Source organism: Taeniopygia guttata, chromosome 6 (genome assembly GCF_048771995.1).
Source record: "Taeniopygia guttata chromosome 6, bTaeGut7.mat, whole genome shotgun sequence".
NCBI lineage: Eukaryota > Metazoa > Chordata > Aves > Passeriformes > Estrildidae > Taeniopygia > Taeniopygia guttata.
This window is the reverse complement of record NC_133031.1, coordinates 7,464,073-7,479,543: the sequence shown is the minus strand read 5'-3', so window position 1 is coordinate 7,479,543 and position 15,471 is coordinate 7,464,073. Positions and strand designations below refer to the sequence as shown.

At 41.7% G+C, this 15,471-nt stretch overlaps 1 protein-coding gene across 2 annotated transcripts; it reads left to right on the top strand.

Moving 5' to 3' along the window:
* Window positions 1-6: 6 nt before the first annotated feature.
* On the top strand, window positions 7-14,210 carry NRBF2 (nuclear receptor binding factor 2). Of its 2 annotated transcripts, none has more exons than XM_030276703.4 (4): window positions 7-177; window positions 10,109-10,193; window positions 11,581-11,621; window positions 12,674-14,210. In XM_030276703.4, exons 1-4 carry the CDS (start codon window positions 124-126, stop codon window positions 13,388-13,390), a joined length of 897 nt encoding a protein of 298 aa, XP_030132563.1. In that variant the 5' UTR covers window positions 7-123; the 3' UTR covers window positions 13,391-14,210. The 2 variants fall into 2 exon arrangements, with proteins under 2 accessions (XP_030132563.1, XP_072787021.1); XM_072930920.1 differs by lacking the exon at window positions 7-177 and adding an exon at window positions 307-1,290.
* Window positions 14,211-15,471: the final 1,261 nt, after the last annotated feature.

Sequence of the window (15,471 nt, the reverse complement as noted above, 5' to 3'; positions counted from 1 at the left end):
GCCCCGAAGTCTCGCGAGGCGGCGCTCCGCTCTCGCGGGCAGGGCGGAAGCGGCCGCCGTGTTTACAACCCGCGCCGCGCCGGGCCGGGCCGGGCCGGGGGCACCGGCGAGCGCCCCTCGCCCATGTGCCCGCAGCCCCCGCCGCCCATGGAAGTTATGGAGGGGCCCCTCAACCTGGTGAGCGCGGGGAGTGGAGGGGAAGGGGGGCGCGTCGGGTCAGCCGGTGCCACCGCCGCTCAGACAGCGGGGAGAGGGTGACACCCCTCGGTTCCTACCCCCGGGTAAGCAGGTGGAGAGGCGCGACCTGAACAGAAAAAGGGGCTCTTGCCGCCCTTCTTTCCCCACAAACGCCTGTTCAGGTCTCGTGTCAGGCCCTGCCCGGCCGGGAGCGGGGCCCAGCGGCATTCCCGGGCCGGAGGCGGCTCCGGGAGGGACGGAGGGAGGCAGGAGGGGTGCGCTGTGCGCTGTCCGCTCCCGCCGGGCCCGGAGCGCGGCCCGCGGGCAGCAGCAGCAGCAGGGGGTGCGCGTCGTGCCGTGCTTACCCTGGAGCGTGTGGGGGGACATTGCCTTGCAAAAGCGAGGGACGAGGGCACTTCGGGAAGGAAACGTTTAGATGACATATCCATGAGAGTTTCGAGAGTTTTAGAGGCTTGTGAGGGCCTAGGATTGGCTAAGTGCTTCCTTTAATTTCAGAAGGTAAAATACTTTAAAACCTTGAAATCAGGAATTATTCTGCTTAAAGTAAATTTCTAAGGAACCTGAATTAAAACACAGACGGTCTAAAAAATGCTTCTTCACAAAAGCTAAGCAGATGTTAAACGGTCTAAATTGGCAGGTCTCTGTCCCATAGATAAGATCTAGGTCAAGAAGAGTTAATTCTCTGCTGCCTTGTGGGTTTTACCAAAGCTGTATCTTAGCTATGTGGTGATACACAGAGCATGCCCTTAGAAAACAAGTTTTGGTCCAGCAGTCCAGTTAGCCAGAGACAGCACAGCTGCATTGCTTCCAGGAATGAGTTTGATCCAGGAATTGTTTAGACATTGCCATGCAAACCTCAGAGACTTGTTGCAGTTTAGGTTTTAATCAAAGCTTATTTATGCCAGGATGGTGTCAGCCCTGACAAATCATTGCCTGCAGAGTCAATCAGGTATTTCTAGGTTGCTCTGCCTAGTTTCAAAAAGACTTGTACAACTGTCATTGCAGACCACCTATGGAATTAGGGCTGACAGTGTACTAGGAAGATGGTCTATTTACATCTGTAGATTCTGCAATGGTGAAGAACCACTCTGGGTATGTCAACATCATTCTGACTCACAATTTATTCTGTCTACTGAAAGACTACTTGAAATGTGGAACAACAGGAAATAGGAAAGCTCTTGTAACCTGTTGATCATGGGGTTAAAGTCAGGCAAACATAAAGCATGGTAAAACAGGAGGGCTAAACTATAGCTATCTCACAGACATTGTGAAAACCTTTTTAAAAAGTAGATATAGTACGTAAGATTCTAAATAGAAAATTATAATTGTATATTCACTAGTAAATGTCTGAAAGTAGCAACTTTTTTGGCAATATCACCAGTCAGTAATGTCTCTTATGCGGCCATTTAGAGATGGTAGGAGTGACACAACTGTGACTAAAGCCTGGTTTATGACCTTGGAACCACAACTGGAGTGTGCAGTTACCATGCCTGTCTAGCTCCAGGCTGACAATAAGGTCAAGACACTTCTGTGTAATGGATGATACAGGAAAAAGAGTTGCTTTACATGCTTTCATACACAAAATTATGAATTTACCTGTGAATATGTTTCTACTGCTTGAGAGTGTCGTGAAGTACAAAAGCTTTTCTTGAAGCTGCTGTGCAGTATAGTCATGGATCATCATATACAGGAGAGTGACATGTCCATTGAGGCTGTGTCAAGCACCATGGAAACTTCTCACGATAAGAGGGTTGAACAGGTAGAGTACCATGGTTAGAACATGGCTCTGTTTTTACAAGGACATGAACAGGAAGGAGTAACTACAATTCTGCAGAGCTCTTCTGTTCACAGCCCCTCTTTGCTGTGGAGCTTCAGATTGACAACATCATTCAGGGAAGGTGCCAACCTCCAAAATAACAATATTCATTTAAGTTTTTGATACTATCTGGTGTTACCTATTGCACTCTTCTCTTACCTAAATCTAGTTCCAGTGAATTGAAAAAGCGCAACTTTTTCGAAATGTGCCAATGAGGAAAATAAAGCTACCAAAAGAAAAGGAAAACCAACCAGAGCCTCCAAATCACCCAGCACCTAAACTACAAAAGTGATTTTGGATACAGCAATCATTAGTCTTACTTAACTGCTATCAGTGGTTTAAATACAAGATCTTTTCCCTCTTCCAATACATCATGACTTGACAATTTTCACAAAACTGATTTTTCATCAGTTCAGGCTATTCATTACGATTTACCACAGTACTTGAATCTTGCTTTGTCTTGTAAAAATTGTCCATTTATAGTGGATCATCTAGTCTTAGTTACTGGAAAGCATGGATATTGTCTTGATTTTCATAGCCACAAAAAAACCCAAACAAACACAACAACAACAACCAAACAAAAACCCACACCCCACCCCTTACACTTTAATGCCATATCTTATATTCTCCTGGCTTCAATTATGCTCTTTTTCTGAAACTTTTGAAAGATACATTTCCCTAAAATAATATTTTATCTTTATGGAACTGAGTCTTCTTCAGCCTCATGCAAAAATTTTTTAGGTTATGCTGTGGAACTTAAAACCAGCATGAAGTAAATGGAGTCCCTGCACCAGCAGGTAGCTATATAGAAGGTACCTAGCCCAGCTGGTTACTTATTTCACACAATCTAGACCAAAAACATCTCAGCATTCTTTTTACAAATTAAAACTTACACTGTAAAAGCATGAAGATAAGTGTTCTACGAACACTGCATGTTTTTACAGCGCATCTTGAGGGGCTTCTCTGTGCTGCTTGCTATAGGGGCACTTCCTACTGCCATCTGATTTAGGCAAAGAATTTTGATGTCACATCCAGCCATAATTTTACTCTTAGGTGTAGGAGCAAAAGCTACAAGTTAAGAAGCACAACCACACACTGCTGACCATCAGAAGCTTGGAAGTAACACAGTAAAAGTGAAGCAAATAGTATTAACCTCAGGAAGATACTAGAAATTGCTCTTTAAACAGAGTTTGACACCCAGGACTTCATAATTCTTCATATTCTGCTTTCACAGCTCGGTATTGTCCTGTAGCTGAGGAGCTATGCCCCCTCTACCTTGTATTCTTCCTGCAAGGTAGTAGTATTTGTATGGTTTATAATAAAATACGGTCGAAAATCTGATTGATATCTATCACCTATTAAGTTTCCTGAAGCATAAAGGACCCAGCTTGAAGGCTGCTGTTTTAGTGAAAACCAGAAGGCACAGACCAATAGCTGGAGTGAGAATAGCACAAAGTGTGTATTCCAAGAATCTCATATAATGAAAGCTTTTAATATTAATGCTGCTTGCCATCAGTAGCAGCCATTCCAGTGCAAACCAACCAATGGTTTACTTTAATGATTATTTCAAAGTGAAGTAATACTACATCCACACAGAGGTAAAATAACAAGCAGAATAAATATGCAGTATGGAAGTGTAGGAAGAGAAAATGGAAAACATCAACGGAAGTTCACTAGAGACCATACAATTTAAACCACACATGTTAATGTGTTTGAGACTTAATGCCAGCCTGAACTTTGTCATTTTCATTGGAAAACCATAAATATTATGTTAATCTACAGAAACATCCATGGAACCCCATTTGTTTTCTTTGACTTTTTTTTTTTCAGTCTTAACCTGACAGCTGCTATATTTGGTCTTCCAGTGTAAAATGAAACCAAAAAAAGGCAGATGCACTCAAAAGAAGTCCAATTACAGAGAACAAGCTTGTAAGGTAACAAAAGGGGAAGTATCACTAGACAGACATACTTAATACAAAGTCTGTTTTTACCACAGTGGTGGAAGAACCAAAATATATGAATCCAGGGAGGCAGCAGCATATCTGAGTAAAGTGGCTGGAGGTGCATAAAGAGGTCCGTCAGATCTGTAATAGCCACCTTGGAAAAGCTGGACAATGTTTTGTGCAGGCATGTAACTGCTGTGAGAGCACAACACACAACTGTTCCTTGTGGCACATAAAACAACTTGCAGCAGCTCCCAGTCAAGGACATAATTAGCTAAGCAATGGGTGGCTGATGGGTGTTATTTCCTCAGTGTACCTGTGCTGTTTGGGTACCTACCAGCAGTGCCTTTCTGCTGTGTCACACTGGCATTACATGCCTGTCATCAAGCCACAGAGTTCAGCTCTGAGTAAGCATGACCAGCAGTTTAAACACCCATATGAAGCCATCTCAGAGAAGCCTGGTGAGACAGACTGAAGGCCCAGCTGAAGCCTTTCTGCCCCACTTGTTTTGAAATTGTTGCTCTTGGAAGCTTGTTTACTGGACAATTGTTTGTAATGGTTCAGATGCTCCTATTGAGAGGTGGCTCAGTTGCTGTAACAGCTTGAGCCTTGTGGTTTAGGGCTACATACAGAAGCCCAGACTGGTTTTGTTTATCAGGGCAGTGGAACACTTCTCACTTATCTTTGTAACCTTCAGTTAGCAAGACTTGTGTAGTACCACTGTGGCACATCATATATGGGGACAAGAACACAGCCAAAGCAGCTGAGAGCTGTAGGCACTTGGGGAGGTGGTGGAGTCACTGTCCCTGGATAAGGGAAGACCAGGCATGACACTCAGTGTTATGGTCTAGCTGACACAGTGGTGTTCAGTCACAGGCTGAACTCAATCTCTCTGTCTTTTCCAACCTAATTCATTCCGTGAGTCTGAAAATGGCTCTGAAAAACAAGTTGAAGCATTTAGTGCTTTTGTCATACTGAATGGATGAAAAGGAGTAGAATGAGGTTGATTTGACTATGCAGTAGGTAAAAGGATACCACACCTTAATGAAGGTGCAGGTGATCAGGGAAAGGGCTGCAGCTCTCTCTGTGTAGGATTTTGAAGACTCCACCTAACCAGAGCAGTATGAATGCAAGTTGGGTTAATTCCAGATCTTTTAATTGCATTTGCATGGTGAGGAACTCAGAATAACCATTTTATCTGAAACTTGGAATAGGTTGGGAACACACATGTAGTCAATTAGAGCTATTCAGTCAATTAATGGGGGTTGCATAAACAACTGCTTGCGTGACTGCCCATATATTTAAAGTCTAATACTATTGCTTACATGGGTGAACTTTAACATCTTTACAATTCAGTACAAAATGAGTGAAGGGTCTGTATTTTCAACATTAACATTCTCATGATAGTGTCACATACTTGTTTTGCTCTATAGGAACACTAAACTATAATTTACACAGGTGAGTCATTGTTCTGTCAGCCTTGCTAAATATAGGCTTTCAAAAACAGAAAATTGAGCTAACATGTGACTAGTGGTCTTGGTTGAACATCCACAATGGGTTCTGCCATTTTGTGGTTGATCTTTAGTCACCTTTCTCTACAGAAAACATATTTAAAAATGGGGTCTTTCTTCTTTTGGTAAAGCTACACCATTACCATTTCTTTAGTTTTACTGCAAATATAGTCTCATTATTTAGCTTAAGTTACAGTACAACTCATTATTATTTTTACTTTTAGTGCAACTGCCAGTAAATACAAGCATTTTGCATAGTCACCCTGGTTAAGGTTGCACTTTTTAAAATAAATGAATGGCCACAGTTTATTCTTGGACCTCTCAGATCAAGTTTTGGACTTGTATTCTCTCTTCATTACATTTTTTCACTGCATATGAGGACATACACATTTAAATCTTTCAAAATCCACTATTTCCTGGTAAGAATGGGTTTGAAAGAGGCTTCTGTAGGTGTAGCCTCTGACAGAGTGTGTGGGGTGGGGAGAACCATGGTGCACCACCTTGTCTTACCCTTTGTGGCGTGCTGCTGTAAACACCCACGTGGAAAACACTTAGCACTCCTCTGGATTACAGAGAAGCAATGCAGTGTATACTTTGACTATTCAAAATAGAAATCAGACTTACATCCTTAAGGAAACAAATCCCAAAGTAGATCCCTCATCTCTTTAAAAAAACCCTTCCCCCTTGTTTTCAGCAGTAGGAGAGCACAGGTATTAATCTTTTCTGGCAAGAATAACTGGTATGCACAGTCCATAACATAAAATAGATAGCAGCATCAAACAGTGGTTTCACTTAAAACATTTACAAACAGAAACTTCTTTGCAATTAAACTTTCATCATGCTCCATCATTCTAGCAGCTGGTTTTTTCCTGCCTTTGTCATTTTAAGTAAGCTTAACATCTTGTGCAAGGTTTTGGCCAGTGAAGAGCTGTTCCCATTAGTGGAACAGAGAAAAACAAAACACACCTGTCTCAGCTGCAGGAGCACTGTTGCATTGCTCTTAGGAGAGGGTAGTAGGCCTACACTATTTGAAAATGTATACTACATCTGCCCTTTTTAAAAAACCTTATACTGTTGACGCAAACAGATTTTTTTTCCCTGTTATTCTCCTTTCCACAATAGCTAGCCATCAACTAGAATTGTATGGGAAGAGTAGCAGCTTTCCCTCCTTATCCCCACAACCTGAGCCAGGATCATACTGTGGTAGTTCTTTAAGTTGTAAGATTATGCTGTAAGTAGAAAGAAAATATTGTTATTTTTTTCCTTTGAGGTCTGGCAAGTGGGCCTTATGGCTTCATTTCTCACAGCCTGCAGTCACATCATTATCTAGTCTGTAGTGGGGAAAAAACAAAAAAAAACCACAAAGAAGCAGAGTGTTATATTTTGGTTAAAGCTATAAGTAAAGAGGACACTCATTGCTGTTCTAGAGGATTCTTTGATTGGGCTCTGCTGTTCAGGGATTACACAGGCAATGATTTGGGCTAGTTGAGTGGAAAGATCAAATAGGAACACTTCCCTAGGACACTTCAGTACAAACTTACTAAAGCAAGTGTCATCCCTCAGCATCTCAACTACATTTACAAAGAGTGTGGAAAAATGTCTCACTCACCTTCTGCAGTTAGTCCACAGTGCTTCAAGTCACACAGTAAGGCTACCCAACTCTCTTAAGAACCAACTAGAATGGGGCAAGGTGAGGAAGCTTTTTAGCTTGGCCATCCTTCACTCACACCTGCTTCCTTTTACAAGAGCCAAGTTGTTACACCTGTCCATTTGCCTACTGGGAATTCCTGCTCATCAGGATTGGGAGGGACATCTGAAAGTAGTTGTCAACCTGCTTCCCCTTTTCAATTCTGTAGCTTCTTAATAAATTATAATTATTCTACACCCCATCCTACATTAATTTCCAGCACTGCAAGTGGAAGAGGAAAGAGAAATCAGATCTATAAACCTACCACAGTCAAGCAGCAGGTGTTTCTGTAATCACAGCAGCAAGACCAAAGTCAAAGCAATCCTGCATGAATCTGCTGGGAGCCAGCATTGAAGCTCCAGAGCAGTTGTGTAAATACCTTCCTCTGTCATGAAATCAAACCAGGGATAAACCTGAGAGTAATCTTCTCTTTATGACAGAGGACCAGTTCTTCCATTGCCAGTTTTATAATGGGATACAGGCCACTCTGAGTTCAAAATAGATGTGCTAACAATGGTTGGAAGCTGCATGACTGAGGGTAACTGAGCACTAACAATAACCCATCAGAGTAGACAAGATGCAGAAGCTCATCCATGATATTGGCTGATAAGCATCCAAATACTTCTGTTGTAGCCTCATCACTTGCTGCTAGGAAACAGCACTACTAATTTCTTCAAATTGCTTATTGATAAATAAGCTGCCATGAAAGTGGCAGAAATTCCTTGGTCTTTCCATAATCAACTAATTGGAACAAACATGGGCTAGAATAAATGAACAAGTATTTTCTTGTCAACCTGTCAGGAAGAGATAGGAAAATAGGAATTCCTTGCCCATGATTGACCACAGAACAGCTAGTTTTCTCACACAGGGCTGTGCTTAAAACTGATTTTTTTTTTTTTTCCTTCTGGTGTGGCTCCTGTTGTTTCCATTGGGAATTCTGTTGCATCAGAGTAAGATGACCTGACATGTATATTTTGATGTAAGAGCAAGAATGGCATTGTGACCTTTGTCATCAGAGGATCCTAGGTTTCGTTTTTGCCAGCATCTATGGACTGTTGTTTTCTTAATTTTATTCACAGTTCAGCCCAACTTCTTCAGACTCTCTTCAGCTTCAGTGGAAGTTAATTGAGAATGGAAATAATTTAATTGCTCAGTCAAATAAGAACTGAATGTCCTCAGATGTTCTGCATGTGCTTAAGTGATCTGAGTAAGATCACACTCCAGCAGTTTAAAACATACATGAATAATGTTTGAAAACAATGTGACTAAAATTCTTATATGTAAAAACTAGTAAATGGAACTTGTCCTCTGACTTTTTGAATTGCATTTTTGCCTCTTTGGTCTCTGGCTATTCTATTTCCTCTTTCCCTGTTTATTTTATACCTACCCATGCAGTTTGCAGAAGCAGCTGTATCAATACTAATTTACTGAAAAATTGGTTTTGCCAAGAGCTAGCTCAGGTGTTTTTATGTCCATGACGTAGCTAATTTGTAACGGGACAAGCTCCCAGGAATAACCAAGGAGATGGCTTTATCTGTGCTGATACTTTTTTTTCATGTCAAAGGGAAATGAGTTTATCTTTCTGGCATATGTCTTTCGTAGGAGTCCAAAGAAAAAGGCCATTAAACAGATGATTTTCCAATAGGAAAACACTTCCTCTTCTGAGATTATTTAACCTCAGGGTAGAAGAAATGGGAAATGCTAACAATGCTCTGAGGATTCAGTGAAGGTGAAGAAGAAGAATATAACAAAGAATATTTCTTGTGAAGAATCAAGGACTTGTGTTTTAGGTTTTTTAAGAACACACCATATTAGCATATGAAATCAGTTTTAGGAAAGACAAATGTCTTCATGGAGTGGTGTAACTGCCAGGGACTGCTTAAGAACAGCTGTTGCCCAAACAGATGTTTTCTGTACAAGTCATTCTCTTCTGTGCTGTCAGAGCTGCTAAGATTCTTCTAGAACACTGAACTTACTGTAATACTGTAGGGCATAACTCTACTTGGCAGACAAAAATGACAAACTGATCTGCATTTTGAGACTTGTATTTAAAATGGATGTTAATATCAGTATCATATAGGTATCAGCACCTGGTGTCTGTTTACTTCAAGCTCAACATGTAGTAAAGCAGTCCTGAACAGTCTCACCAGCTAGTGCTCGTAGCTTTCACATTACACAGCTTGTCTTGGAGGAAGGGCCATAAAATCCATGTCTTGTAGTAATGACAAAAAAGACTTGCTTTAATGAATGTTGCAGTGCTGGTTATGCAATAGTTTCTCACTAAGCATATGCAAATACTTGCATCAAATGTTTGCTTTCAGCTACAACCTTAGTCTGTGTTGGTGGTTTACATTAGTGGTTTACAAATACTAGTATAGATTTAACTGGTGTACAGCAACAACGTGACTTTGATACTTTTAACTATGGCTGCGCTGCAACCATTAATTGGTGTAAGCTGCAGATAAAAAAAAAAAAAAAAAAAAGGCAAGTTATTCACCTAAGAGACAAAACGTCTTGGGCATGAGGCAGCAGAAAATGTCAAATCAGCTGTAAGATGTAACACACTTCAAATATATTGCATTCTTCAGACAAATTGGTCCAAAATACTTATAACTTTTCATAACTTTTTTTGGCCTAATGTTCTTTTTACATTACTATGGTGCCTGCTTAGAAAGAGAAATGTGTTTTCAGAGGAACAGCTTCAAAAGTATTTTGTTGTGTACACACCAGTTTTGCTGCATTAACAAACTTCAGTTCTTACCAGTTCAGACTCCTGTAAGGTAGTATTAAAGAAGTCCAGTTACAGAGCTTGGAAGTGAGAGAAGATCTGAGCCTAAAAGCCTGAGAATTGGAATCAGTACAGATTTTTCAGATGTATTGGTTACTTTAAAGACAGGTATAACTATTTGTCCATTTATCCTCATTTATGTAATGTTCTTTTTTTAATTTTAAGGCTCACCAGCAAAGCAGAAAAGCAGACCGCTTGTTGGCAGCAGGGAAATATGAAGAAGCAATTTCTTGTCACAAAAAAGCTGCTGGTGAGTAGTTTATTTCTCACATTTCAGCTCTTAAAATCAGTTTTAAGATTTGCATGCACCAAGCCTGTCTTGAATTCAAGAAGTGTTTGGACAGTGTTCTCAGGCACATGGGATTCTTGGGGTGACCTGCACAGGGCCAGGAGTTGGCCTTGATGGTCCTACTGGGTCCCTTCCAACTCATCAGATTCTATGATTCTGTGTAAGTAGAATGTCTAGTTACTTGCAAAATTTTTATTTTTAAAATGTTTGTTTTTCAGTCCAGATCAAGAATCCTTTTGAAAATGTTTTTTCTCATATGAGCAGCTAAAGTCAGACATTTCCAAAGTTGTTTAGATTGGGGGTGGTTATCACTGTGAAGGCAGTTCTTGACTGAAGATGAAGCCAGCACCTTGTGGTATGCACAGACTGAAATTGTGTACCTGCTCTAAGCCAGTTTCTCTTTATACTTTGCATTTTCTTTACTGCTTTCATAGGCGAGGTCACAGTGCTTTCTCTGTTGGTAAAGGAGAAATGTTTGCTTACAAAGCTTCCCTTTCCTAATGTCTGAATCAAGGCAGCCAAGAACAGGTGATGAGCTCCCCAGAACTCGAGCAAAACAGCAGCTTGCATCACAGACCTCAACACTGCAGGGACTGCCTCTTCTCTGTGAGATCTTGTGCATTTACCTGTCCATTTAAATAGTCCTGCTTAATTTTTTGTGTTGGAGTCCCTCAGCTCTCTGACAGTGTGCAGCTAGTTGGCAGAAGAAAGGAGGTCTTAACTGGTGCAACAAATAGGACATTTTCAGTGATGGGGCCTGTGTGGAGACAAAGTGGCTGCTCTAAACATGGTAATCTAGATACCAGGCATTCTGGCTCCATTCATAAATACTAGAAAACCCCATAAAGTGAGAAACTAGTCGTTTCTTTGGTATTTATGAATTCTCAGAGAGATGAGGGAGTGCACTTACATTCTAAAATGCATACTTTTTGTTTTCTTTCACTTCATATACCAAGATAAAACCCAGAAAAAACCCTGAATGCTTCTTGCTTTTGCCTTGCATCATTCCAAATTTGGTTGAGAATTTCTCATACATTGTCATTTTCAGCACTAGTAAGATATGCTCAAAGTCTTTCTGGAAATTGCTGCTGCTCTAAAAACAAACTGGAGTGAGCCTAGCCAGCAGGATACCATGGGAAGGGTGTAGTGTGTATTACAAAGTCTTACACTATTTTTTTTCAGACTTCTGCAAAACAGCAGGTGTTTCCAGCCACTGTAACTTGGTAAATACTTTCCCTGTAGACTGCTGCCTTTATGTGGGGATTGAGCACACAGGTCTGAGGGCGTTGTTAGCTTTTCTGGAAGTTTTCGGGCGTGCTGTCGGTGCTGATGGTGTTCTGTCCCGCAGGGTACCTTACCGATGCCATGAAGCTGACGCAGTCGGAGCAGGTGAGAGCCGAGTGCGGCGGGTGCCAGAGCCAGCCACAACCCCGTGGGTCCCCTGTGTCTGATCACACCCCTCCTGGGCATTGGCCTCTGCAAAGTTTTCTGAACCCTTCGCAATTGCACCAGGAGTTTCACAAGTGTGCTAAACTAATCCTCCTAGAGAGTGTTTCCAAGGACAAGAGAAACCTTAACCCATCCAAGGGGTCTCCGACTTTCTAGTCTGCCAGACATCTTCAAGTAGGTGGCAGAACTAGTGTCATGTTTAACTTTATCTGTGAGGCACTTAGTATTTTGCTGAGATAAAAAGCATCTTATCTACAGTGTGTCATTTTGTTTTAATGCATCCTGATTAGAGGATCTCTAGAACAACAACCTTGACACTTTTTCTTATTCATTGCACAAGTTCATCTGTGAATGTAGTAGGCTGCTCAGCACTTATGTACCAGCAGGCTTTGACTTCAGCCAATATTATGAAATCAAATAGCCCTTGGAGATCAGACATCTGTCTTTGCTCACAGGTCATTTTTGTAGAAAAATGGTCTTTCGCCAAGGTGAGTTAATAACCACTGTGCCACCTCCTTCATTAAATATGGCTGAATCATTTGGGTCCATACCTGGCCTTGGAGCTATTTGCTGCTTCATTTTGGGTGTTATTGATATGGCTACACAGATACCATCATGGAAGTATACAGAAAATTTGCATTGTTTAGCCAGAGTGTGGCCGTGCATGCCAAGTGAATCTCTTCCTTCTTGGTGTTGGTCATAGGTCAGCTAAACTCTGAGTGCCTCTGCCCAGAGATATTGTAGCCTGGTCAGTGACTTACAAACAAAAACACCAGTAGTTATGCTAAATTTGACATATCTGAATCTTTTGCACTGTACAAGCAGAGAGCACTTCCTGTTGGACTTAATGTCTCAATAACAAAAGTTCCCCCCCTTGGGCATGTAGTGATGCTGTTTATGTAAATATTTACACACATGTAATTCAATGTTTGTGAATATTTGGGTGGCATTAGGGATCACCAACTAAATTGTTTAATCTTGTTCTTACTCAGGCTCAGCTATCACTGGAATTACAAAGGGATAGTCATATGAAACAGTTACTGCTCATCCAGGAGAGGTGGAAAAGGGCAAAGAGGGAGGAAAAGCTGAAAGCCCAGCAGAGTGCTGACAAGGAAGCAGCCACACATCTTCAGACTTCTTACAAACCATCTGCTGAAGACTCTGATGATCAAAATGTACTGGTTCCTGTTGCTCAGAAATACAGCTCTTCCACAGAGAAGCATTCACAGGATATTCGGGGTGTCTTTGACAGGGACCCAGATACACTTTTATTTCTGCTTCAGAAAAAAAAGGAGCCAGTGGAAGCATGTATTGGGAGTAAAGCGCCAAAAGATGACAAAACAATAATAGAAGAGCAGGCAACCAAAATTGCAGATTTGAAGCAGCTCATAGAATCTCTTGTAGCTGAAAATGAGAGATTAAGGAGAGAAAATAAGCAGTTAAAAGCAGAAAGAGCTAGACTCCAAAAATCTCCAGTAGACAAGGAGTTGGATGTAGACACTGATTTTGTTGAGAAGTCAGAGTTGTGGGGTCTGCAGCAGCACTCAGAATCTGCTTCTTCAGCTGCAACTTGGCAGAAGTTTGCAACAACTGCTGGGAAGGCGAAGGACATTCCAATACCCAACCTTCCCCCCCTGGACATCCCGTCCCCTGAACTCCCGCTGCTGGAACTCTCCGACGATATTCTGAAAGGACTGATGAACAGTTAAAAACCAGGAAAAGTGCTCAGTGTAGTTATCCAAACTTGAGAAAAGGGAAAGCCACCAGGACAATGGTGATCTGAGGGCAGAATCATTTACCACAATCCTGCTGTTGGAGAAAAGGCATTAAGCAACTTTGTTACTGTGAAATACACATCATATCTGATTTACTTCATGGAAGTTAAAGGTACCATAGTTGGTATAAGATGGTGATCTCTTTAGTCTTTCTCCCAATGTTTCAAACCAAATGACTGCCTGGAGAATGTTTCAAGTAACACAATCCTTCAGGGTTTTTAAGTATGCTATATGTAATAGTTATCTATAATGCCATAAATGATGGTGCAGAACCTAACTGTTAAGGTTGCCAGTTGGCTGCCACTTCATATTGAAAAATGCTTTCTAGCATGAATTTAAACTGTGCATTTCATTATGCATAACTTTGTTAATTCAGATACAGTGCAATTTATACACCTCCTAGATGGATTTATGTGCCACACTCTGTATTCCTGACCATGTTAACCTCTAGTCAGGAGAGATTTTAATTTCCATTCTATGAAGGAACCAACTTACTCGTTCTGTGGATGTGGGTTTTTTTGGGGGTTATCTGTTTACATAACTAATCAGGGTGCATTGAATCTAGCTATTGGTTTCTGTATAAAGTGACATGGTTTAAAATGAAAAATCTATACTTAAGGTAAAATACCCTTTTTGTTTTCAGTGATGCATGAATGGAAGTAATTCTAGCTGGCAGTATTTGATTGAAAAAGAAATTGTTTACAGCTTAACCTGATTCAAAAAGGATAGGAAAATAAAAACCAAGGTGTTTTGACATTGTCTGTTACATTTGTACAAATGCTGCTGAGTATAAAGAACAAATTAGTACTAAGTGTTAGGATACAATTACAGCTGAGCTTCCAGGTTCATCATCCAGCAAATTCAAGAAAGCTGGGATGAATTCAGAGGGCCTTGCCCACCTGTGGAGTGACCTGGCTGACAGCCAGGTTCCAGCCCTGCAGAGCATCAGCAGAGCAGCTCTGTGGATTTGCTGGGGCACAGCCCAGCAGGAGCTGTAGGAACGGTGCTGGGTCTGAGCAGGGCTGTGCAGCCTCCTCACGCCCATCCCTTCCAGCACGGTTCAGCCCCTGCCCTAGAGCCCAGTTGGGTGTTTTAGTGTGTAGTGGAGGCATTAATTACCTTCAGCTGTTACTGATTAGTGACGTGTTCAGTATTGCAAACTATGGCATTTTAAGTTGTTCTTACACTGTAAAAAGGTAAGCTTGCTTTCTAAGAGTGTATTTTTCTTCCAGAATAGACTTGGAAGTGCAGCAAGAACACCTTACTGCTGTGCAAATTCTCCCCTTACCTCTGTATACCTGGCATCTTCTGTGCTTGATGGAGCATAGGGACTGGAGGTTAGAAAAAGTCTGTAGAAACAGAGGTAAGACAAGTTCATTAGAGGAGGTGCCTTGTGCTGAATTGTTGCTGGAATCTAATCTTGCTGGGGAAATAAAAAAGTTACTTTTCAGTTGGAGCAGTTTAGCAAATTGCCCTATCCAGCTGTGATGAGGTGACCTGTTCCAGGTCAGACCCAGCCCACTGCTCCCACCAAAGGGCAAGTCCCAGTCTCTGCTGGCCCCTGCCTGGCTGACTATTCCAGGTAGCAAGGCAGAGGAGCATGCTGTTTCTAGTGTTGTAAGTGAAGCAAAGAGAGTAGCATGTGCTCACAAGATGGAGACACAATTATTTAAGCACCTACCTCATGCCACTGCTGGGGTGGTGGCTCAGGGATGTTAACTCCAGGACAGACATGTCAGTGGTGTCTGCAAATGGCAGCTGGAGGAGAAGGGAAGCACTTTTTAGGTCTGTTGAAGTCAGAGTTCTTCAGAGGTGGGAGCGTGGGAATTGCAAGCTCTACCTTCCTGATTTTAACACTAAACTGTCCCTTTATGTGTAGCTGCATAAACAAAACACCAGATCTGAAAGAAGCTGCTTCTCTGTGGGAAGGATGGCCAAGCAGGGGCAAAACTCCATACTGCCACTTTTGGAAGTGGCGTTAAGACTTCTCTCCGTCCTGCAAAGCAAACGTTTGT